The sequence below is a fragment of the Mustela lutreola genome, chromosome 3 (genome assembly GCF_030435805.1).
Source record: "Mustela lutreola isolate mMusLut2 chromosome 3, mMusLut2.pri, whole genome shotgun sequence".
NCBI lineage: Eukaryota > Metazoa > Chordata > Mammalia > Carnivora > Mustelidae > Mustela > Mustela lutreola.
The window spans coordinates 152,318,062-152,344,061 of NC_081292.1; the positions used below are offsets into that span (position 1 = coordinate 152,318,062).

General features: G+C 36.8%; 1 protein-coding gene across 1 annotated transcript in view; it reads left to right on the plus strand.

Annotated features, from left to right (window-relative positions):
- IFIH1 (interferon induced with helicase C domain 1) overlaps positions 1-25,713 on the plus strand; it is a 56,242-nt gene extending 30,529 nt beyond the window's left edge. Inside the window, exons 5-16 of the mRNA XM_059167166.1 lie at positions 1,240-1,460; positions 8,271-8,481; positions 9,508-9,725; positions 11,159-11,275; positions 13,569-13,692; positions 14,481-14,759; positions 15,129-15,388; positions 17,956-18,105; positions 20,956-21,117; positions 24,298-24,488; positions 25,012-25,105; positions 25,204-25,713. Of these exons, the coding sequence (XP_059023149.1) occupies positions 1,240-1,460; positions 8,271-8,481; positions 9,508-9,725; positions 11,159-11,275; positions 13,569-13,692; positions 14,481-14,759; positions 15,129-15,388; positions 17,956-18,105; positions 20,956-21,117; positions 24,298-24,488; positions 25,012-25,105; positions 25,204-25,383 (2,207 nt within the window). The 3' untranslated portion in view covers positions 25,384-25,713. The remainder of the gene's footprint in view (positions 1-1,239; positions 1,461-8,270; positions 8,482-9,507; positions 9,726-11,158; positions 11,276-13,568; positions 13,693-14,480; positions 14,760-15,128; positions 15,389-17,955; positions 18,106-20,955; positions 21,118-24,297; positions 24,489-25,011; positions 25,106-25,203) is intronic.
- Positions 25,714-26,000: the final 287 nt, after the last annotated feature.

Consider the following 26,000-nt stretch of genomic DNA (forward strand, 5'->3'; position numbering starts at 1 on the left):
CATCAGCAACTTTTGCAAAGTTAATGGGATTTTGTTAGTTTAGTTTTATTGCAATCATTGATAAGAGAAGGAATACTTCATGTGTAATGAAGTACTAAGTGCTGTCATTTCATTTTTTTCTTATGATTACATAAAGCAAAAGATGGGCTTTTAAATTGATGTAATATTTATTTTACTGCATTCCACATGATAGATTATACATTTTTAGATCTTTTTTCCCTGGCCAATATAGATAAATGTGATCACTTTTAAACGAAGTATGTTTAAACCAAGATATGTTATAATAATTTTATTCTAAAAATTTTTTATTCAAAAAATTAATATATGTTAGTACTTTATGAGAATTTTAAATTTAGAAATCTGTATTAATTGGAAATATTTTTACTGTAATGCACTTTGAGTTTCAGGAAAATATGAACACATGGAGAATACATATAAGGAAGGGATAAAGATCATAATTAAAACTAAACGCCAAAATCAGTTGCAAGTCAGTTTAAACCAACGAAACTGTTTTTCATCTTTTAATGAAAACCTATCAGTTAAAGGCTTGCATGGGAGGAGTTTTCCCCCCCTCCTTAAATATGTTTAATCTAGCTACCTCACATGACAAAAGTAGGATTTATTTATTTATTTATTTTTGCCATTTTAGATGTTTGAGATAGATAGATGGGCAGGCTTTTGGGTATTCGGTTGTCAGGTAAAGTTTTTCAAGTGAAGGAAAGTACAATCAGCTATAATATCTTCTTTGCAATAAAAAGTAAGGAGGGGTGGTGATGACAATGACTCATTCTTTTTCAGTTCCTCTTGACTCGTAGGTGGCAAGACTATGGAGAAACAAGTAGGGTATAAGGGCTCAACAAAGAACCGGAAAGCCTGATGCATTAAGAATCATTCCTGCCAATCCTGTACAGCAGCCCTTCTTGCAATTTCGCCTGGCTTGACCCACTCTGTGAAAAGACTCTCCCATGTTACCTCCCCTCCTGTCTTCCATCCTGTTCATTCACTCCCTCTGCCCCTCCGCCCCCAGGCCACTTCCAGAATGGGGTGCCTGGGTCGACCCCGCAGATGCCGGTGGAGAGCTGACACCCATATGGTACAGAAAACAGAAAAACGGATTGGTTTGGACCACACATGAAAAAGAATTTAAGCCATGAGAAGCCTATGCTGGGTTTCAGACTTCCTAGCCTGTGTTATTTTATTGCCTGTTCCCTTATTTTTCTGCCTTTTAATTTCCTTCAGATGAAGAGAATGTGGCAGAAAGAGCATCTCCTGAGCCAGAATTGAACCTCAGGCCTTACCAAATGGAAGTCGCCCAACCAGCCTTGGAGGGGAAAAATATCATTATATGCCTACCTACAGGGAGTGGGAAAACCAGAGTGGCTGTTTACATTGCCAAGGAGCACTTGGACAAGAAGAAAAAAGCATCTGAACCTGGAAAAGTTATAGTCCTTGTCAATAAGGTATTCAAGTAGCACATAGTGCAACAGTGCTTATTTTCACTTTGTTTTTCCTATGCATTTGTAAAATGACATATATAACAATGGACACACATACTTAATGTAATTAAGAGTAATGTCGAAATATGTAATTTATTTTAAGTCTTTGCTTTTACAGATATATGTAATATTCAAGTTATTATCTTTTAAAATGTATTTTTTCATAACACCAGAGCATAAATCAAATAGCTTTACACATAAACACTTATGTGTAAAGAATAATACATTTACCCAGATATTCCTTAAGGTTAAATGGCACTAATTTATCGGTACATGGACATGAATGACCCCAAAGTATTACTGGAATCTAGGATCAAATACTGTCTTTTGGAATCTCTTTGACTGTTGACCCTTAGTCAAAAGTGGGAAGTCCTCTTTACCAGAGATTTATCATTTGTTTGAAGATAAAAAGAAAATTAAATGACTATTTGGCTAATCTAAATCAAGTTAAACAGGAAAATAGAGGGGCACCTGCGTGGCTCAGCCAGTTAAGCATCTGTCTTCGGCTCAGGTCATGATCCCAGAGGTCTGGGATCAAGTCCCGAATCAAGCTCCTTGCTCAGCAGGGTGCCTCTTTCTCCCTCTGCCCTCTGCCCTCTGCTCCCCCTGCTTGTGCTTACTCTCTCTCTGAAAAATAAATACATAAAATCTTTTTTTAAAAAAGGAAAATAGATAACTAACTTCCAAGAATTATATATAGATGTTACTTGAAATGTAACTGAGGTTTTCCTGTAATAATTTATATATTGGGGTATCTAAAGAACAATCTTCATAAACAGGTTTAATTCTTCTTCACTATAAAATAAAATCTAGTTATTGGAGCTTTATTTAGATAAATGAATTTACTAATTTGTAAATTTGATATTGGGCAGATTACTCTTTACTTTGTGAAGTAAAACTGAGTATACATTTCCATGGTCAGACATAGTCTTTTTTCTGTTACTTATACCATCACTAGATTTTCATCATTTCCTTTACCAAAAATATGGTAATGGATTATATGGCTTTTCTATATTCTTGGATTTCTATTATACCAAAGGTTTTAGTTGCAACCTGCATTTTGGTACCAAAGAAACATACTCAGAATCTATGATCTGAATAATTTCTTTTCTTAAAATATTTTATTTATTTACTTGAGAGAGTGGGATGAAGGTCAGAGGGAGAAGCAGACTCCTTGCTGAGCAGAGAGCCTGATGTAGGACTTGATCCCAGGACTCCAGGATCACCACCTGAGCTGAAGGCAGACACATAATGACTCGGTCATCCAGGCGCCCTATGAACTGAATAATTTATATCATTTATTTCCAAATGCATTTTGTATGTAACTGCTAAGTTGAAAACCTCTTCTTCATACTTGAATGCCTACTATTAAAACAGTTTTATTTCTCTTGTAACAATAGTGATACATTAGATTTTATTTGTGATTAGCCTTTCACATATAATCTTCTTTTAAAAAAAGATTTTATTTATTTATTTGATAGACAGAGATCACAAGTAGGCAGAGAGGCAGGCAGAGAGAGAGAGGGAAGCAGACTCCCTGCAGAGCAGAGAGCCTGATGTGGGGCTCGATCCCAGAACCCTGGGATCATGACCTGAGCCAAAGGCAGAGACTTTAACCCAGTGAGCCACCCAGGTGCCCCTCACGTATACTCTTTATAAAGGACATTATCTTTTGGAATAAAATAAATCTAGCTTTGAATACACCTTCTACCCACCAGTAGTTTGACTTTGAACAGATTCCTAACTTCTCCTTGCTTTAGTTTCCTCATCTGTAAAACGAACAAAATAATACTGCCCTGTGCAGTTGCTCTAAAATTTAAATTAGATAATCTATCTTAAGCCTGGGAATGAGGAAGTTTTAGTTCTTTCTCCCACTCCCTCCTCCTCACCTCCATAACCAATTAAACGGAACTCCTTACCCAGGGAACAGGGTCTTAAGTGCCAGGTTTAGAGAAAAGAACAAAGTTAACTGGATTTGAAGATACTTCATCTGGAGTTCTTGATATCATTTGAATATTCTGCAGTTTCCTCAAACTGAGGCTTCGCCATCTCCCTCCCTAAAGGCTCTCCTTCCGTCCCTAACTGTCTCCTTGTTAGTTACACCACCACCTCCGAAGGATGAAGCTTCAACACCTGGGAGATATTTTTAATGCATCTGCTTCCTTCCCTTCTCTTATCAGGTCACAGGGTCATAAACCCTTAGAGCTGAAAGCAGGCTTCAAGATCCAGCTCTCATCTCATCTCTTGCTTCTGCTAAGTAAGCTGGGATATCCAGGAAGTCCCACTTATAATAAGATAGCTTGATCCATTCTCTGAATGACTGGCACTGATGGAAAGCCCTACCAAGACCTGTTTCTCAGGAAGCCACACTCATTGGTTAGAGTTCTTATACAGAGTAAGGATTACTTCTCCTCCCTCTTGACTGCCCTTCACATAGAGAGGGCAGCAATGTGCCTCCTGATTCGTTTTTATTTGTTCCCTGGGATAAATATTCCCATTTTTCATATAACATGGTTTCCAGATTTTTCATCATCCTGAGTGCCCATAGTTTTTGAGACATTTATTTAAGACCTTCTTCAAATATAAATAAGTAAGACCTTTTTCAAATACTTCCAAAGCATCCAGAATTGGGGAAAATACAATTCATACAGTCTTATCAAAGCAGACTATAAGAGAGATGAGATGTGACTCTAAACCCATGACCAGGTTTGCCTTTTTCACCGGTGTGAAAGCCTCAATTTCTTTTTTGTCTGAAAATCTGCTAAATTAGAATTCCTTTAAGTTATTTTTGTGCAGTTAATTTCTAAATCCAAATACTTACATTCATTTCTTCCTTTCATGCATGTTGATTGATCTTAGATTTTTGTATGCCTCTCATGCACTTTGTTCTTCTAATGGCTTCTCCTCTTGTGCTGTATGCTCATCACAAGTCTTTCATTTCATTGGATCTGGGTGATTCTTACAAATCCACATGAGCAGCCATGTTTAAATGTTAAATTATCCTCACTACTTTTTCATATTCACTGCACTGCTCTGCAGACACATAAGGACATAAGTCTAATTCATCGTCTACTCCTCTATTGTTTTTCCCTAAGAATTACTAGAAATCTCTCCACTACTTCTTCCATATATGTCATAATTGTTGACTTTATCCTCCCATTTCTTTCCATTTTAAAGTAACTTGAGCTGATTCACTTCTCTTCAGCTGAGCCTGGCCCTGTATGTCCCATCACCTTACTTCTGTATTTGGCCTAATAGACGGTACTGTAACCCTTGATCTCGAAAAGAGAAATCCTGTCCCCACTAACATCGTTTACTTTCATCTCCCTGCCTCCATGCTTTCCAAAGTTATCGCCTTCAAATGCAGGGAGAAATGAAAACACCACCTGTGTTCCCAGACTTTCTATTTCCTATCTAGGGCTTCAACATCACGAGAGATAAATCCCAGGTTCCTTCAGATGCTATAATGCAGCCCCATATGATTCAGCAGAAGTGGGTAGCAGTTGGGTTTGATTAGTCTTGGCAGACACTCTGTCACATCTCAGGAAAAGGCTCCAAGAGGACCACACACCTCCCAATTAGCCATGTCAAACTTGCATCTGGCTTTCTCTGTGTCCTTCAGTAGGAAGTCAACGCCACCCAGAGAGAGTATCAGGATTTCCAACACCTGCTACCTCCTGTGAAAACTTATTTTTGTTCTGTAGATCAGAAGATACTGCTTCTTTGGAAGGGCTTGACTCATCCTTGATGGGCAGAACCCCAGGTTGCTATTGTCACCTCTTGGCATTGAGTTTCTTCAATCATTCAGCAGCATGGGGGGATTGAAAGACAAATCAAAGGCAGATCCTGTTCTCAGGAATCTGCACTCCAAGAAGTGAGAGATGTGTATTAATAATAAGATAAATAATGTTGCATTGCACTTCATGATGTAATATTAATTATCTTATTTTATCTCATTAAATTTACACAGCTACTTCATGAAGTAACCATACTTATCCTCATTTTACCCATCAGAAAGCTGGGGCTTTGAATTGCTCTGTCAGGGCTCATCCTGCCAATAAGCTGCAGAACTGAAACGTCAACCTTATCTTGTGAAGCCAACTGCCCTTCTTTTTTTCACTACACTGCTGGAAGGAAAGGATCAGCAAAATATCAGAGAAGTTTTCTGAGGACCAGAAAAATGACAGCCTCTATTTCGGTTAATTTTCACAACAGTGCTACCATAGGTTAACATTATCTTCATTTTATTGGTGTAGAAATTGAAGGGATTGCCCTGATTCAGTAACTTGTCCAAGGTCACATAATATGTAAGTGGCTGGAGCAGTTTTCAGGGCTGGCTTTCTCTCCTTTGGATCTTGTTATCTCTTCCCTTTAAGTTTAATTTTCATTCTCTTCTTCAGAATCTTTCTTACTTCTTCAGATTAGTTCCTTTGTCTCATGTAAGTAGAATGAAAAGAGTAGTTCTAGAAAACTGTGTCAGAAATGACTTTGTGTAAGAGAGAGAAGAACTGGGCACCTGGGTGGCTCAGTGGGTTAAGCTTCTGCCTTTGGCTCAGGTCATGATCTCAGGGTCCTGGGATCGAGTCTCGCATTGGGCTCTCTGCTCAGCAGGGAGCCTGCTTCCTTCTCTCTCTCTCTCTCTGCTTGCCTCTCTGCCTACTTGTGATCTCTGTCAGATAAATAAATAAAATCTTAAAAATAAAAAAGAGAGAGAGAGAAGAGCTGTGGTTCTTACATTTTAAAGACTCACTGTCATATGAGAGGTTTCATATAAGTGTGTGGGTTATGCACACAGAATTGAGCCCCCAGAGATGGTCCCTGGGTTCAGTGACCGTTGGGTGGGGCCCAGAAGTCTGCATTTTCCAAATCTCTCAAGTGGTTTTGTGGCAGATGGACCAGAGACTTGACTTTGACAACAAACAAACAAAAATAAAGCAAAAAATGAAAACACTAATGGAAAGTTTCTTTTCTTATTTTTCTCACCTTATATTATTTTCTCCCACTTACCAGACTTGGTTATTGATTTTAGGTTTGCATTGTTTCCTTTAAATTCATAGATTCCAATTTACTCCTTTCCCCTCCACATGCACTCTTAGCTTGATTATTTACACTGGACAGTGATACAAAGCATTGTTCTTTGTACACTGTTTTCAGCCAGGGGTATCAGCCAGCCCTCATTTTACACATAAGTGGGGCTTACTTCAGGTAAAAAGATGAATTACACATGTTCTGCAGACCAGTGGAAAGATAACCATTGATCACATTATCTAGTAATTATATTATGGTATAATGCTTACTCTTTGATGCTGGCCCTTGAAACTCTTCCAACCCACTCTCTATTTGCCACACTGTACATGCCTAGGCTCCTGTGAGAAAAATTCTCCGAGGATATAACCTTCAAGATGGCCTGGTTATTCCTTTCCCTAATCTAGGAGGTATTCTGAAAGACTGGTAATGTGTAGCACTGACGGGTCAACTGAACCACCTTCAGCAGACACTATGACATACAGAGAGCCAGCTGAAAGGACTTTTTTTTTTTTTTTTTTTTTTGCTACCAGGCAACAAAATCTTTATTAAAAATTTCAACAGGTTCAGCTATTACTGAAAGTAGTAATTTAATTTTTAAACTTAATTTGGAGCAAATGGCCAGTAATGCCATCACTGGGGACTGTAAATGCAACACTGAAGGATTAATGCCCACCCTTTAGACAAAGGACCAAGTACAGAGTTGATGCTTTCTGGATGTTGTAGTCTGAAAGAATGTGGCCATCTTCCAGTGTTTGCCTACAAAGATGAGCCTTGGCTGGCCAGGGCGATGCCTTCTTTATCCTGGGTCTTGGCCTTCACATTCTCTATGGTATCAGTGGGTTCCATCTCCAGCATGATGGTCTTGCAAGTCAGGGTCTTCCTGAAGACCTGCATTTTGACTTACTAGTGACAAAGGTACTGTGAATTGCCAATTACATTGAGTAACCTCAATGCCAACACACTTCCTCAGTAATGCCAGTCACCTCTGAAAGATTTCCACTTATTTTGCCGATCTGTTTGCTCTTTTGTTCTTTCTCAGCCACCAAAGCTATTTTAGTGGTCTACCCCTTCATCTCACATTTGCTCTCCCAGGCAGTGTCTTACCTTCTCACTTTTGGTTCTCTGCTCCCTTCAGTTTCTTAGGCATGTTGCCTCTGGCCCTATCCCAAGACAAACAGCAGGAATAAATCAACACTAACCACAACTCACAAGGGTCCTATGAACTATTATACTAAATTTAAAATATCCTGCATGGTATTCACAGTCCTTTATAGCCTCACCCTGAGCTGTGAATTCAGAATTTATTTTTTATCCAGCCTTAGTTTTAATTTATCTTGTCACTGACCCATGGTTTACTAGATTAAAATTCTTTCTAAACCCTTCTTTTTGAGTACTCAGTTACTTGGGCCTCTTTGCTGTCACCTTGTGTATTTCTTTGGGAGAATTTTTACACTCTGTTTTAATAATTTGTGTTTTTTTGTTGTTTAATCTTAGGCTATGTGCTCAACTAGACTGAGTTCCTCAAAGTTGTCAGCCTGATCTTTATATCTCAGATACAATGTCTACACCTAATAGGCATATAGTAAATGCTTATTTAAAATTAATGAATGTAATGATGAATAGGTTGTTAGCTTAATTAATTGTTAATGTAAACACCTCTGATAATACTTGCTACATAGTAGGGCTTTGATCAATTCCTTTTTCCTGACTGTGCTCTCTCTTTTTTTAATTTGGTCATTTTTAAAGGTGCCACTAGTTGAACAGCTCTTCCGCAAAGAGTTTGAACCATTTTTGAAGAAATGGTATCATACAATTGGATTAAGTGGTGATACCCAATTGAAAATATCATTTCCAGAAGTTGTCAAAACCTATGACGTTATCATTAGTACAGCTCAGATCCTTGAAAACTCCCTTTCAAATTCAGAAAAAGGAGAAGATGATGGTGTCCAGTTTTCAGGTTGGTTTCAGTGTTTATTTTTAGAAAAAGAAGAATTAGTAATATTGATGGTGGTAACAGGGTGTATTAGTTAAATAATTTTCAAAATGCTGATTTAAAATGATTATTTCTGATTTAGGGGCACTTGGGTGGTTCAGTGGGTTAAATGTCTGACTCTTGTTCTCAGCTCAGGTCTTGGTCTCAGAGTCTTGAGTTTAAGCCCTATGCTGGGCTCCATGCCGTGTGTGAAGCCTAATTAAAGAAAATAAAAGTAAAAATAAAAAGATTATCTCTGATTTAGATTGTCTTTCATTGCTTAAGCTTTCATGAATTCTTCTATTTTCTTAAGGAAACACAAAAATTATGATACATTTTAATCAGATCACTTTATTTATATGTGAATATGGTATTAAATCAAGCATTCACTGGACTTTCCATTTACTTTTCTTTTCTAGGTACCAACAAGATTATTTTCATATGCTAATGGAAACTGTTAGATATGCTATCTTTTCCATAGAATGAAATATAATCCTTTCTATTTTGTTGGGGAAGGGAAGAGAAAGTGAGAGAAAGGGAAAGAAGTATAAATAATCATTATAATAATTGTAATAATTGAATGTGATGTTAAAACAAGGCAAAATTATCTCTGTTTAAATGACATGGTTCTCATTTGACATTAAGAAAAAAACCCTCTTCAACTTTAAATGTTTCATTAAAGAACGAAAGTGTAATCCTGATTAATTTGGGGGAATAAGGCAAGGATTGAATTCCATCCTGTGATACTTTTACCTTTATAAACTTTCCAAAACTAATCTTTTAAGTAGGGATAATAACTAACAAGAACAGTTTCATAATTAATATACATGGACCTCTGGATGTAAAGGTGACTAACACAGTCACATTGCCCTCTTAAAAAGTGAGGTCTGCGCTAGGATTCTGCTCAAGAAAAGACATTCCCGTGGCAGTTCAGTTTACTACCTTTAAGGTACTTTTTTTCATTCTGCCTTGCTGGTATGGACAAATGAACCATTTGGATTTTCTTTTAAGACTTTTCCCTCATCGTCATTGATGAATGCCATCACACCAACAAAGAAGCAGTCTATAATAACATCATGAGGCGTTACTTGAAACAGAAGTTGAAAAACAATAAACTCAAGAAAGAATGCAAACCAGTGATTCCCCTACCTCAGATACTAGGACTAACAGCTTCCCCAGGTGTTGGAGGAGCCAAAAGGCAAGCTGAAGCCAAGGATCATATTTTAAAAGTAAGCCATTAACTTTATGTAATACAACAACAGCAAGCACAGCAACAACGACAGCACCCTAAAGCAAATGCCAGTGTTTCCCGGGCTTTTTGAGTAAGATTAATCCAAGTGCCATGGAGTGCATAGAAAAAGGTATTCTATGATCATTGGTTAAGTGAAATCATTATGTTTTTGCTAAACATGTCTTCTACAAAACAGTAATATGCCCTAACAAGTTACTATGGTACAGAAAAACACCACAAAAATTATGGAGTACATATAGAATCCATGAAAAATTGAGACAAATGAAATACCTTATTTTATTTATTTATTTATTTATTTATTTATTTATTTTTAAAAAGATTTTATTTATTTATTTGACAGAGAGAGATCACAGTAGGAGAGAGGAAGGGAAGAGATCACAGAGAGAGGAAGGGAAGCAGGTCTCCCGCTGAGCAGAGAGCCCGATGTGGGACTCGATCCCAGGATCCTGAGATCACGACCTGAGCCGAAGGCAGCGGCTTAACCCACTGAGCCACCCAGGCGCCCCAGAAATACCTTATTTTAAATATTTACTCTGATCGTTAAATTTGATGATCCATTTGATAAAGAAATATGCACAATTTATGAAAATTTCTAATTTTCATAATACTCCATGAGTTTCAAAATTGCATATTTTCTTCTGTGCCTTTTTTGTTCTGTGTGATTCTCAATTTCTGGGTAATTCAAATTAAATGAGAAACAGTTATGAGAATCACTAGTTGAGGCTGTACTATTTGTCAGCTGACCCCAAATGGTAACACCACATCAAGTACTATTGTTGATTTCAAGTGTTAAGTGAATTCAGAGTAACCTAAGGCAGAGTAATTTATTGTTTGCATTTGACAATTGCATTTATAGTTTAAGTCCTTTACTTGAAGTTGAATTCAGTAAAAATCATGTAAAACAGACAGAGGCATAATTATTTATTCCAAGATATAATTTATTATGGGATTAAGGACTAACACCACTCTAGATCCAGGCACATCTAGGTTTTCGCTAATCCTAGCCTTACATTGTCCTCTTTATGTGTGGAAGAAGGTGGTAATCTAATCCAGGGATGACAAGATGACCTTTAAATGTATTATATAATGCGGTTATCTCATAGCCATTCTCTGCTGATCTCTGTAATTTGCTACACTGTTTCCGTGTCAGTTTTTCCAGCTGGCAAATGGAATTTAAGGAATGAAAATAAATACACTTCCTTTTCTGGAATTACCCACCAAGATTTAGAAGCTTTTTTTTTTAGTCCATCCAGATAAATGTATTGGTTAGTCAGATCTACAGTAAAGCAATACTAAAATGCTATATTTAGTTAGCCACTGTCACTATTTGTTATATAAAAATAATTCTACATTAAGTCAGTTGAAAAGGAAAAGTAAATATTTGAATATCGAAAAAAATATCTTTTCCAGATATGTGCTAATCTCGATGCATGTACCATTAAAACTGTGAAAGAAAATATTCATCAACTCAAAGACCAAATAAAAGAGCCATGCAAAAAGTTTGCAATTGCAGATGACACCAGAGAAGTATGTGCTTAAAATTTTATATTTATTAGATTTTTTGTTTTTTTGTTTTTATTATGTTCAATTAGCCAACATATAGTACATCATTAGTTTTTGATGTAGTGTTCAACAATCCATTATAATACCATACTCAACTGAAAGATGCACAGTTTTTTAATACCAACCATATGAAGAATATTATCTTAAATTTTTTGCAAAATAAGTTACAGTTTTATTCTTTTTTTAGTTATGAGGCAACAAAACACTGCTGCAAATTCTATCTTCCAGCCTTCTTTTAGTTTTTCAGTTTATGTGAGGAGAAGCTTGACTACATGTGAGCCGTGGGGTTGGGATGGAGAGTTCAGTTGTATAGCTGAACTAGAGGAATTACTGTAGTTTATTTTATTCTTTTTACTTTCTGGGTGAATTCCAGCACTAGTTTTTTTTTTTTTTTTTTTTTTAATTTTTTATTTTTTATAAACATATATTTTTTATATACATATATTTTTATCCCCAGGTCTGTGAATCACCAGGTTTACACACTTCACAGCACTCACCAAATCACATACCCTCCCCAATGTCCATAATCCCACCCCCTTCTCCCCAACCCCCTCCCCCCGGCAACCCTCAGTTTGTTTTGTGAGATTAAGAGTCATTTATGGTTTGTCTCCCTCCCAATCCCATCTTGTTTCATTTATTCTTCTACCCACTTAAGCCTCCATGTTGCATCACCACTTCCTCATATCAGGGAGATCATATGATAGTTGTCTTTCTCTGCTTGACTTATTTCGCTAAGCATGATACGCTCTAGTTCCATCCACGTTGTTGCAAATGGCAAGATTTCATTTCTTTTGATGGCTTCCAGCACTAGTTTTTTGACGTTTCACAGAACCATTTTGTTGCTACCAGGTTACAGTTGGTAATGATAATGGGAATCCTACCTAATTTGCATATTTACTTTCTTAAGACAATACTGACATGGTAAAGAAGTAAAATATTTACTTTGATGGTGCTTTTGCAATGAGTATTTTCACTGATTATAAAAATCAACTGTGTTAGTTTGGACATTATGACCAGAATATTATGTCAATACTTTCTTTTGTAAAATATAAAAAGCATGGTAAGTTTTGCTCTATGTACTTGATAAGAAGTATAATCACTGAAAATCTACCTCAAAGGCTATTAGGATTAAAATCATGAAATATGTATAGTAGACAATATTGTATTTCAATTGTAGTAGGCACTAACCCAGTGTTCCTGACCAATCTCCATAGATCAATGTTTTGGAAATTCTAAAGATGACTACTATCTATTCCAGCTGAACCAGAACATTTGAATATTCTTGATTTTCCTTTACTTCTTATTACTTACTCAGTTTTACTTAAAAATTTAAAAGCATGTTTCTACTCATAATCATTTTAAAAAAACCCACAAAACCATCAGGATATGTTTTTAAAAAAAGTTGCTGTCTTACTTTTTAACTGACTTATTTTGATACACTTTTTATTGAAGTATAACAGGAATGCAGAAAACTACAACTTCATAGGTGTACAGATTGCTGAAATGTTATAAGATGAATATATCTGTATAATCAAACTTCAGATTAAGAGACAGAACATTTTCAGCACCCCCAAAACCCCTATGCCTCCTTCCAGTCACCCAGCCCCCAAGGATAACTACTATCCTGATTTCTAATACCAAACATGGGTTTTGACTGACTCTGGACTTTACATGAAATCATATAGTATGCACTCTTATGTGTCTGGTTTCTTTTTTTTTTAACTCTATCTCTTAACCTGTTTAAAAAAAAATTCCAGTTGGTTAACATACAGTGTTAAATTAGTTACAGGTATACAATATAGTGAATCAGCACTTCCATACATCACCCTGTGCTCATTACAAGTCTACCTCTTAACTTTTTATTTTGGTAAAAATAATACTGAAACCAAATCTTCCAAAGAGAATGTTTCTTAAATTACATTGCAGTCTTTCCAAATATGGGGGCATTGCTTTAATACATATATTTTAAAATTACTATTAGCATTCAAGGTGCACATTATCCATTAATTTTATTTTTGTGAAATTTTTAGAATGGAAATTCTGGTAGCAGTACCTAGTGTTGGTGTATGTGTGTGGCTTAAGGGTGGATTACTGATAAAAAATACATGTACAAAGAGGTGGTCAGAGATTAACTTGTTACTTTGTCCAGACAAAGATTCTGAATCAAATTTATTATAACATGGAAGTTATTTTAACAAAGATAATGTTATTTCTTTAACAATATAAGCATGTAAAAATAAGTATAATTTATTTTTAGGATCCATTTAAAGATAAACTTTTAGAAATAATGAACAAGATTCAAAGTTTTTGCCAAATGAGTCCAATGCCAGATTTTGGAACTCAACCCTATGAACAATGGACCACTCAAATGGAAAAAAAAGGTAATTTGGGTTTTGACCTAACAGTTTATTCTGTGTTTATGCCAAGATTTCAGATGATATGTCATATATTCTCAACCAAACTGAAAGCAAATGGAATATCAAATGAAATTTCTGTGTTTGAAGTAGTATAAGGATGAACACGTTCTTTTTTTTTTTAAGGTTTTATTTATTTATTTGATAGACACACAGCGAGAGAAGGAAAACAAGCAGGGCGAGTAGGAGAGGGAGAAGCTGGCTTTCTGCTGAGTAGGGAGCCTGACGCAGGGCTCGATGCGGGGCTCGATGGGGGGCTTGATCTCAGGACCCCGGGATCATGACCAGAGCCAAAGGCAGACGCTTAACAACTGAGCCACCCAGGTGCCCCAGGATGAACATGTTTCTAATACCTCTAATACATGTTTCTAATACCTTATCTAAGGAAAGACGCACCAATCCATCCATTTTCTCTTTATTTCCAGAGTCTTTCACTTATTGTATGTTTAACAGGTTAAGATAAATATTATTTTTCTGTCTCCAAATGCAAACTCAACTGAAATGTTTTCCGTGTCATTCCTCTGAGTCAGCACAGATCAGGTCTGTGTTCTTGCTGACCCAGAACTCAGGTAGCCAGTCTAGGGGTTGGAAAACTTTCAGAGCTCAAGGCACATTTTGAGCCTTACCTTGGCCATCTCAAAAACAACATGAAGCCAATTTTGGAGTCAGTATCATAGACATAGTCCAGTCCACATTACAATTTTAAGGAATGTGTTCTACCATGATTTCACTGTACATAACATATTCTTTCACAGCTGCACGAGAAGGAAATCGCAAAGAACGGGTTTGTGCAGAGCATTTGAGGAAGTACAACGAGGCCCTACAAATTAATGATACAATTCGAACGATTGATGCATATAATCACCTTGAAGCTTTCTATAATGATGAGAAAGAAAAGAAGTATGCAGTCCAAGAAGATGAGAGTGATGAGAGTGGTGAGGACGGAGATGGCGGTGGTGATGAAGACGAAGTCGATGAAAAGAAACCTTTGAGCCTGGATAAGACAGATAGATTTCTCATGGATTTATTTTTCGGTAAGAATCAATGTTATGTTGATTGCAAACTCTGATGCATTTGCCTCTTGGTGTGAGCCCGCTGCTTCTCAAGAGCTCTCCGAAAGGCCCTCTTAAAATCATCTTTCATTTTGAAAGAGGAAATCCCACTCATACTGGGGTTCTTTCCCATGGGTTCAGATTAGCCATGAATTGTATAATCACAATCAGTCACTTGGTCATCTTGTTTTATTGTCAACAAGACAGCAATATATTTATTTACTAAGCTAGCCTGATCATTAGATAGCACAAGATTAACGGTAGCTCAGCCACATCTCAGTATCTCATCATATAAAATCTCCCACTGTAATTTATTCACATTTTATAATTCAAACTAATTCTTTTTTAAAGAAAACAGGAGAATGTTGAAAAAGCTGGCTGAAAACCCAAAACACGAAAATGAAAAGCTGACCAAATTAAGAAACACCATTATGGAACAATATACAAGGACTGAGGAATCAGCCCGAGGAATAATTTTCACAAAAACACGACAGAGTGCATATGCCCTTTCCCAGTGGATTACTGAAAATAAAAAATTTGCAGAAGTAGGAGTCAAAGCCCATCATCTGATTGGAGCTGGACACAGCAGTGAGTTCAAGCCCATGACACAGGTGAAAACATCCTTCTATATTTCTTTCATTATGCTCTTATTACCATTCCCAAATTGTTGTGGTCTTTTTTTCCATCAATTCTCTTGCCCCCCCTCCAACCCAAATAATTTTATAGAATGCTTGTTCTTAAAATAAAATGTGAGCTGAGTAGCAATCTAATCTGTGGTGTCTGATAAACTAAGCTTTGTCAGGGGTCACTTTTTTTCACATACTTGGAGGAACTTTCGAAATTGAGTTTCCTTTGCAAAAATGATTGACATTTAAACTTAGTAACAAAATGGAAAAATGGTTATCATATAATATCAAGTGGAAAAATCAAATCCCCACAAAAATATGTGCATTATAATTAGAAAAATGTAGAATATGTTTGCATAGGATGAGATCTGTAAGGCAACTTGGAAAAATGAAGACATTTCATGTTAGAGATTTGGGACTATGAGTGATTTTCTTTTCCTTTTTAAGATTTGTTTTTGTTTTGTTTTCCTTTCGTTATACTACTTATTGTGTGCACAGTAAAACCCATGGGAGGAAAAAAAGCCCTTATAGACATACAAGTATGGCTTGTTAGAATAAAACATTCTTTTAAAGTCGTATTGACCTTGAGTCTTGCTGGACAAGGAGACACTCCAGTTATCTCATGGTCATCAAAATTCAGTCCTTTGGAACAAATTAAATCTGTTTTAATGTTTGCTGGGGAAAAATTTTTTTGAAAATTTACACTATAATGTTCAATATACTCTCTGCATGAACTCAGGTAAAGTTGCCTCGAAAATTTATGCCAGAGAAAAAAAGGACCGTTTTCCTTGGTTGAGGAGCTTACTTCCTCCTTTGTGATGAGAGCTAGATTACTTAATTTGTTTCCTTTTTGCCCTACCTTTCAGGGAGCTCACAGGCAAAACTGAAGCTCAGTCTCACTGCCTCTGTGTTACTCCTTCCAAATAGTACATCTATATTCCTCCACTCCTATTTTTAAGTTTCTGTCATATTAACTTTAGTATTATGACTTTGGTTAAATATGGCTTCAGCTCCTCTTTGAAAAGAGGTGAGGTACAAAAGGAAAATATGTTGTCAAGTGACTTTTTGCTCTTTAGCCATTTCAGAGTTGGGGGCTACCATGTCAAAATAAAACACACCCCTTCCTTATGTCCCACATCCTCCCCTTGTGAACAGTTGGACTTACTCATTGAGAGAGGGAGTCGGAATTTACCTGAGATGATTTGAGGGACTATGTCTGAAATTCTCATGATTAAAGTTACTCTTTTTTATAAGATTTTATTTATTTATTTGATATATATAGAGAGAGTGCGTGTGCATGAGTGGGGAGTTGGGGTGGGGGAGCTGATGGAGAGGGAGAAGCAGACTCCCTGCTGAGCAGGGATCCTGACCTGAGCCTAAGGCAGACACTTAACTGACTGAGCTGCCCAGGCACTCCTAAAGTTGCTTTTTTTTTTTAGTAGCACAGACATTTTCTGCTAAAATCCCAAGACTTGTGAACTCTTATAAGCGTACATGAGTGTGAGAAGGAGAAATTATCAGAGAAGACTGGAGAGAGGCTTTTCTGCACAATTCTTCAGCTTTTAGGAGTCAAAAAGGACACACACTGCCTCTAAAAAAAAAAGGGGGAGAGGGTGGGAGAATACACTATTGGTCTGACCTGTTTATTTTGTCTAATGTTTCATGTTTGGGGATAAAAGATGGCATAAATGTGCACCAGAGGCCGATTGGACCAACAGCTTTTATGAGTCTGAGAACAAAACCACACTGGCCCTATTGGGCTAGGTTTATGCTTACTCACTTCTCCTCTGCAAGGGCCAGAGTGCTTTCATTTCTTTACTTACATTAAGTTTCAAAATTCAGAGTTTTTAAATTTAATAAGTTATTAAAATTATGTTTTTAATAATTTATTATTTGATTTTTACTTAATCTTTTCTTTGGACACATAATATATTTACCTCTTTCAGAACTAATAAGGTTCAGGGCACTGTTCTCCAGTCTTATTTCTCCCTTCCTGGAGGCAGCCAATGTTTTCTGTTTCTCACATGTCCTTCCAGACATATTTCACAGGTTTCCTGCTCAAGTGACTCTTACAGTGACCAGACATGGCATAGAATGTGTGATTTTATCTGTGACTCAAAATTCAGTGATCTTTAAAAGTGTCACCCAATCTTATTTTCTGAATATTAAAGATTCTGAAGTTCATGTAGTAAAAAGCAAAGCCCATTCTAGTTTCTCATTGCCTTATCCTCTTCGCCACTGAAAGCGTCTCCTTTTTCTTCCCTCCCAAGTCACCCATCAATTTATTTCCTTGGCATAAATGATGGTCTTCCCACTTCCAGACTGGATGATGGAAATATTTTTGTTATTGTGTGGTAATCCCAGATTGGAAATCAAATGTTGTCTCACCATCATGTCTTTGTTCAATGCCAAAAACAGATGGCAGTGAATCCGTGTATGATCTAATCCTTTGATTTGCACTGACCAGTTGCAATTTATTATTTCTTCTGCTAATTAGAAGATTTTAATGTGTTTTGCATCACAAAATTTAATTTATTAAACTGTTTCTACAGAATGAACAAAAAGAAGTCATTAGTAAATTCCGCACAGGAAAAATAAATCTGCTTATCGCTACCACAGTGGCAGAAGAAGGTCTGGATATTAAAGAATGTAACATCGTTATCCGTTATGGTCTCGTCACTAATGAAATAGCCATGGTCCAGGTACATTTAATACCTCTAATACGTTAATTTTGGATTTTGTGGTGCGTGTTTGTTTTCTTTTAGCAAAACAGCACAAATAGTTTTGAAATATATCTATTCTCCTTCTAAAAGAGAAACCATTTTGTATCTTATGCAAATATCAAATCATTATATTGCACACCTAAAACTAATATAATGTTATATGTCAATTATACCTCAATTAAAAGAAAAAGAAACCTTGAAGAGCTTCATCCTACTGCCTTTTATGGTGTCTTTTAATTTATATGACAACAGATAACTTTTGTATTTCTAAACAACTCTGGTTATTTTTGTGTCCCAAGACTCTTTAGAAACAGGACACTGGCCTGTCTGTAAGAGTTGAAAGAGGCCCCCTCATCCCTAGGATGTCTGTGATCTCCCAGCTGGACCAGGAATTTGAAGTGCAGTGTCCCTAAAGTGTCTGACAAGGAATATGCACAAACTTTAGGGAGCTCTGCTATTTCTGCATTTTCCTCCCTATTCTTGCAGGTTTTTTGTGTGTTTGGAATTTTTCATAATAACGTCTTGGGAGAGGCAGAGTTATACATGCAAGACAAAAATGAAATGTCCTAATTTCCATTTAGTTTCACTTTTTCTCTATCTTAACCCACATTATCTTAACCATATAATTGTCACCTTTTGTTGAGTATGTATGGGAGTTCTACTGTTAATATAAATAATATTCTTCCTATAACATTAACTAAAAATCTTTTTTATTTTTTATTTTTTAATTTAATTTAATTTTTTCAGTGTTCTAAGATTCTTTTTTTTTTTTAAATTTTATTTATTTATTTGACAGAGAGAGATCACAAGTAGGCAGAGAGGCAGGCAGAGAGAGAGGAGGAAGCAGACTCCCTGCCGAGCAGAGAGCCTGATGCGGGACTCAATCCCAGGACCCCGAGATCATGACCCGAGTCGAAGGCAGCGGCTTAACCCACTGAGCCACCCAGGCGCCCCTCTAAGATTCATTTTTTATGCACCACACCCAGTGCCCCATGCAATACTTGCCTCCTTAATACCCACCACCGGTCTCACCCTTCCCCCCCACCTCCTTCCCCTCCAAAACCCTGTTTGTTTCTCAGAGTCCACAGTCTCTCATGGTTAGTCTCCCCCTCCGATTTCCCCCAATTTACTTTTCCTTTCCTTGCCCTAATGTCCTCTATGTTATTCCTCATGCTCCACAAGTAAGTGAAACCATATGATAATTGACTTTCTCTGCTTGACTTATTTCACTCAGCATAATTTCTTCTAGACCCGTCCATGTTGAGACAAAATTTGGGTATTCATCCTTTCTGATGGAGGCGTAATATTCCATTGTCTATATGGACCATATCTTCTTTATTCATTCATCTGTTGAAGGGCATCTTGGCTCTTTCCACAGTTTGGCGACTGTGGCCATTGCTGCTATGAACATTGGGGTACAGATGGCCCTTCTTTTCACTGCATCTGTATCTTTGGGGTAAATACCCAGTAGTGCAATTGCATGGTCACAGGGTAGCTCTATTTTAAATTTCTTAAGGAATCACCACACTGTTTTCTAAAGCGGCTGCACCAACTTGCATTCCCACCAACAGCATAAGAGCATTCCCCTTTTGCCATATCCTCTCCAACACTTGTTGTTTCTTTTCTTGTTAATTTTGGCCATTCTAACTGGTATAAGGTGGTATCTCAATGTGGTTTTGATTTGAATCTCCCTGATGGCTAATGATGATGAACATTTTTTCATGTGTCTGTTAGCCATTTTTATGTCTTCTTTAGAGAAGTGTCTGTTCATGTCTTCTGCTCATTTTTTGACTTGATTATCTGTTTTTTACATGCTGAGTTTGAGGAGTCTTTATAGATCTTGGATATCAGCCCTTTGTCTGTAGTGTCATTTGCAAATATCTTCTCCCATTCTGTGGGTTCCCTCTTTGTTTCATTGACTGTTTCCTTTGCTGTGCAGAAGCTTTTTATCTTGATGAAGTCTCAAAAGTTCATTTTCACTTTTGTTTCCTTTGCCTTTGGAAACATGTCTTGAAAGAAGTTGCCGTGGCCACTGTCAAAGAGGTTACTGCCTATGTTCTCTAGTATTTTGATAGATTCCTGCCTCATGTTGAGGTCTTTTATCCTAAAGTCTCTTTTTAAAATACATTAAATTGTACCTTGGCATGGAAGAGAAGTCATAGAAGACTAAGATAACCAGATAACCACCAAATTAGGAAATAATTGTATTTCAAGAGTTAGCTTGTTCACAGTTTATTGCACTGAATGCATTTTTATACAGATAATATTATAGTTGGTAGTTAGGTTCCTGGGCCATGCCACAATATTTTCTGTTACTCAAAATGTTCCTAAGTATCAATTTCTAAAGGGTACTATAGAAATTTATCACTATGATGATCATGTTTTCATGGGCAAGGGTGCTCAAAATTCAGCATAGATATCAGGAACAGAACTGTATTCTCAACAGCCATGGTGTCAAGGTCAGAGATATCCATCCCTCCTACCAGGCCGGAGGCGTGTCTCCCTCTTGCAAGTCAATGATGTTGGTGCCCTCATTGAAAGAAGGTTCTCAGGAACAAAAAGGGTGGACAGGATGGTCTTGTATAATTGAAGGTCTTGAGGGTTGTTGTGGTAACCTAACCATCATTGCTCTAGAAAATTGTTCTTTAAAGTGCATTTTGAATTTCAAAGAAAAGACTTATAAAAAATGTATAATAACTAACTTTACTGAGAATAGAGAAATTACTTGAAGACTGGCACGTGGGGCAATGAATACCATTCCAGGCCAAAAATGAGAGTGTTCACAGAAAAGCATAACCCTTCATTTACTTGATTTCTTTATGTTCTCAGGCCCGTGGTCGAGCCAGAGCTGATGAGAGCACTTACGTTTTGGTTGCGCACAGTAACTCAGGAGTTATTGAACGTGAGATAGTTAATGATTTCCGAGAGAAAATGATGTATAAAGCTATAGACCATGTTCAAAATATGAACCCAGAGGAGTATGCTCGTAAGGTATTGTTATTGGCCCTCTCTGAATTTATTTTTTACTTTAAAGTGGCTGCATGTTGTTGACATTGATAGTTTTGTGGCTAAGTCTCAAGACAGAAATTATGCTGAATTTTATTTCCAGTTGGGATGAGCTGTGCTTAGTCCAGATTCACATACAAAGAATCAAGATCCATGATGGGCAGAAGTTGTCAGACTGCTATTCCAGTGAAACCAACCATAAACTTTGATGATATAAATTTAGTCTGACCTTGATCAGAAAGACTAGTACATCTCACTCATTGAAGGCAACCTGGTAATTTTGGTTTGACTCAATCTGTTTGAACAGGCACAAATTTTTCATTCCAGAAATATTTATGAAGTGTTCCAGGCAATGTTCTAGAGAGAGAACATGGTAACAAATAACACATATAGACCCTTGCCGCATGAGGCCTTTAGTTTATAGTACACATAATGAAATTTGAGGAGGAGGAACAAGAAACAAAAATGAAGCAGGAAATGCATCACATAAGAATAAATGCTACAGAATTAGAATAAGACCATATGAAACAAGTTATTTGATGAATACCCTATAGATTGGGTATTTGGGGAAAGTCTCTTAGAAGGAGAGACATTGAAGCTAGATCTGAATGATAAGAAAATACGTAATATGTCATCGGCTGCATCTCACTTTACTAATGTAGAGTCATTTGAGCTGCAAGAGGAATGTAGTGAGGGAAGAATGCATTTCTACAATATTTCAGGAAATCCCCCATACCACTGAATTAAAGACTGTAACTACTATAATAGCAAACAATCCATTTAGAAGAAAATTCACACCCTTGCATATGGGTGTGAATGTTAGTTTCTTAACATTGGAATTGGCTCTACCCTAAATAGAGTTTCACGAAAGGGATGCTTTTAAATTGGTGTGCATTGCTATAACCAACTCCAAGGTTTCCTGGCCAGGTTTCTACACAAACTTATATTTTAAAACCCCTTTAAATATAAGGCAAACCAAACAGTTGGTAATGTCAAATCAAACATCTGTGGCCAAATAATGTCGCTGGAAAGTTAATCAAGTGGATATTTTCAGAGATTGATATTTTGAGACCAGGTGTTTTGGATATACTCTAGGCCATCTCCAGAGTTTATGGGTCAAAATTTTCCAGATTATGTCTACAGTAAGTACAGTGTCACTGGGGGCCCCAAATCACTTACCTTCTTAGGTTTCCTTTGGCTAAGAGACCTGCCCTCCGAAAGCTACTCCAGGCTGACAGACTGAGAGCAGGGACGGCAATGATGCAGGGGCACATTCCACTACTAATCTGTGTGGCTCCCTAGGCAGACATTGCTGCAGTAGACTTTGCTACTAGGTCCCAGCACATCCTTCTTCTGAGTTAAGAATCCTTCTCAACACAATTTTCAGGTAGCTGCTAATAAATGGTGAGCACTGACACAGAAGAGGAGGTCTGTTTTCCATGTCATATATAGAATCTGTACCTAACCAAAAGCCTCTAAACCAGACTACTAGAAATAATGTGAAGATTTGAAGCATTTTCCCTAACAATGACTCAGCAAATTTTCCCATGTCATTACGCTTTATTTAGACTTTGACTGACTGCCGCTGTGCCTCCTGGATATTTAAGTTTTGTAATGTATTTTTGCCCCTCTGATTGTTTCATATTCTTTACTATTTTTGAACTAATCCTTTAGTTCCTGGTGTCCTGGCTGACTCCCCATATATTAACCTTAGATTTATTTTTATTTTTCCTGTCAGACCTATAGGTGTTCCTTGATTGCCCTCCATGTATGTGGTACTATGTCAAATCATCTTTTATCAGCCCACCGAATTATAAATATCTTACAAGAACAACCTAATTAAACTTTTAGGAAACAGAATACTTTAATCTTTTACATTACTATCATTTACAGGACATTAGTCTTTGTACTTGTCCGATTAAATTATCATATGACCCATGGGTTGCTCACAAGGTTTAGTTCACTTTTTTGTATTAAATACGGCTATCTTGAATCAAAGCCTAAAACAGAGGTGAGAGCCAGGCATGGACCATTCAGCTTTGTTCATCACCACTGATAGTTTACATTTACTAAAACTTCCCCCATAGTCTTCAGGAAAACAATGGCTTCCTCCACAATTTAATATAAATTTTCCATCTGAGAGAGGTTCGGTTTGGAGGTAAATTACTTAAGAACCAGATTTTCCTACTGTGAATTTGTATACATGTGAGAACTGGCCAGTATCTATCTCAAGTTTTGTGTCTCTACATTGTTTCTGCTATGAAATAAATTGTGCCACTAACCATACAGCCTTGAATATAGGGTTTTTAAGGACATACTCTCATAAAAAAAGTCGACTATCTAGATCCATATGATAGCTCCATGATGTCGTGAGGAAGGCAAGACTCTTCTCTTTCTCTCTTCTCTGCCCTTTTAGTATTTGGTTTCCATCATCCAGGTCAAAGATAGTTTTTTGAATTTCAACTGTCATATGCTCATTTTAGTCAGGAAGATGGAAAAGGTAAAAAGTGCAAATTCTGGAAATTCTGTTCAACATCTTATGTCTCGATTACCAGCTTGGAAATGTAGTCATTTAGCTAGCATATTTCCACCCAGAATGCAATTATAGTTCTGTTCCCAGGAAGAATGGACACTGGGTGGGAAACTAGTAGTCTCTGCCACAAATGTGTAAAGAAGAGATTAACTAAGATAGCGAAGGATCTAGAAATTATAATATGTGAATTTAAAGAAACTGGAAGGCTTATCACAGGTAATAGAAGACTGTTGGTAATGTAATAGCAGTGCTTGTTCTTCAAAGAGATTCCGTGTAAGAGAAGGTTTAGACTTATTTTATGAAACAGAATTAAAACTAATGGTGAGGGAGAGAGTTTAGAGGACAAGTTGTTTTTTTTTTTTTTTTGGAATATTACTAAGGATTTTCTCACAATAGAACTTGTTTAAAATGGAAGAGGTTGTTTTCAGAACACTTGAGGGTTCCACATTTCCTTGATCGCAGGGAAGGATTATATGCGAAATTCTTTAGGGGAAATCACCTCATTATTTTTATTTCTAGACTATGGCCAAGTGTACATTTTCATAACTATCTAAGATCTCTGAATTCCAGGAGAATTACTTCAGTCAAACTGTGAAAAAAAAGAAACACTTTTTTTTTTTTCCTCAATGCAGATTTTAGAATTACAGATGCAAAGTATAATGGAAAAGAAAATGAAAATCAAGAGAAGTATTGCAAAGTGCTACAAGGAAAACCCATCTTTAATAAACTTCCTCTGCAAGAATTGTGGCAAGCTAGCCTGCTCTGGAGAAGCTATCCACGTCATAGAGAAGATGCACCACGTCAACATGACACCAGTATTCAAGTAAGTCCAGGAAGATTCCATTTAGGTTTCTCTGTAACAGGTGAAGTAGGTTATATTGTGAATGTTCTTCCAAAACAGGACAAATGAGACTCATTATTTTTCAGAACTTCCCCTCCATTAGCCCCCACATTATATCCCTATTTCAAATGTCTTTTTTTTTCAAATATTGCACTGGGGCAGGGAGGGAGATGTGTAAGACCCAAAGCCATTTTGATCCAAGGCACATTAGTTTGGTGTATAGTCATATGTGTTCTCACAATTTTGGACAACTTAAATTTCATTAGAATAATAGACCGACTTGGAAGAAGACACCAAAGGCAACGTGACCCTTGAGAGGAGTGTGCAAAAGGGGGCATCTGCTGATGATCTGCAGGGGCAGAAGGAGAGAAGGAATAAAACACGGGATACGCATGCCTGTGGATGACCTTCAGGTCCAACAGCATGCACCCATAGGCTGCATATTTGTCCATTGTGAATTCTCAGAGTTTTGTTTTGTTTTGTTTTTACTTCTTGATAATTTTAGAGAACTTTATACTGTGAGAGAAAACAAAGCCCTACAAAAGAAATTTGTAGACTATCAAACAAATGGCGAGATTATCTGCAAAACCTGTGGCCAAGTGAGTAAATTGCTGTGGATTTATTTTTATTTTGGTCTAAAGGAATTCTTAATTGAATGTGCATTTAATTTTTATTCTCACTGTCTTTTATTTTTCAGGCTTGGGGGACGATGATGGTGCACAAAGGCTTAGATTTGCCTTGTCTCAAAATAAAGAATTTTGTAGTGGTTTTCAAAAATAATATGCTAAAGAAACAGTACAAAAAGTGGGTAGAATTACCTATCACATTTCCTGATCTTGACTATACACAATATTGTTTGTTTAGTGATGAAGACTGACATTTGAGAACCTTTAAAAATATGATCAACTTAACATTTAATATGATGCTGATTAATATTTTTACTACTCCAGAACTGATTTATATTTTTACTACTCCAGAATAAAATCATTGCTTTACTCTGCATTGAGCTGTGTAGAGGAAGACAATATAATGTACTTTCAAGTATCTATCTTGTGGATGGGCAGGGGTAAAGAATACCCACCAGTAATACTCATTAGTGTGGAGCATTATGGTATGTGGAAAGAATGCTGGAGCATAAATGAAGATCCAAGGTATCGCTATTAGTCCTGTCATTGATCTTCAAAATAAAATTAACCAAATCAGTTCATCTTTCTGAACCAGTGTCCTTATTGGTGAAATGGTTATATTATTATTTACCTTGGCTTTTATTAGTTTTCTATTGCTACACAACAAATTACCATAAACTTAGTGGCTTAAAACAACAGCCCTTTATTGTTGCACATGCTCTGTAGGTCAGAGGCCTGGACAGGGTCCTTTGCACAGGATCTCAGAAGGCTGAAATCAAGTTGTGGGGCATGTAATGTTTTCATCTGGACACTGGGTGAAGAATCACTTCCAAGCTCTCTCAGGCCGTTGGCTGTCATTTCCTTATAG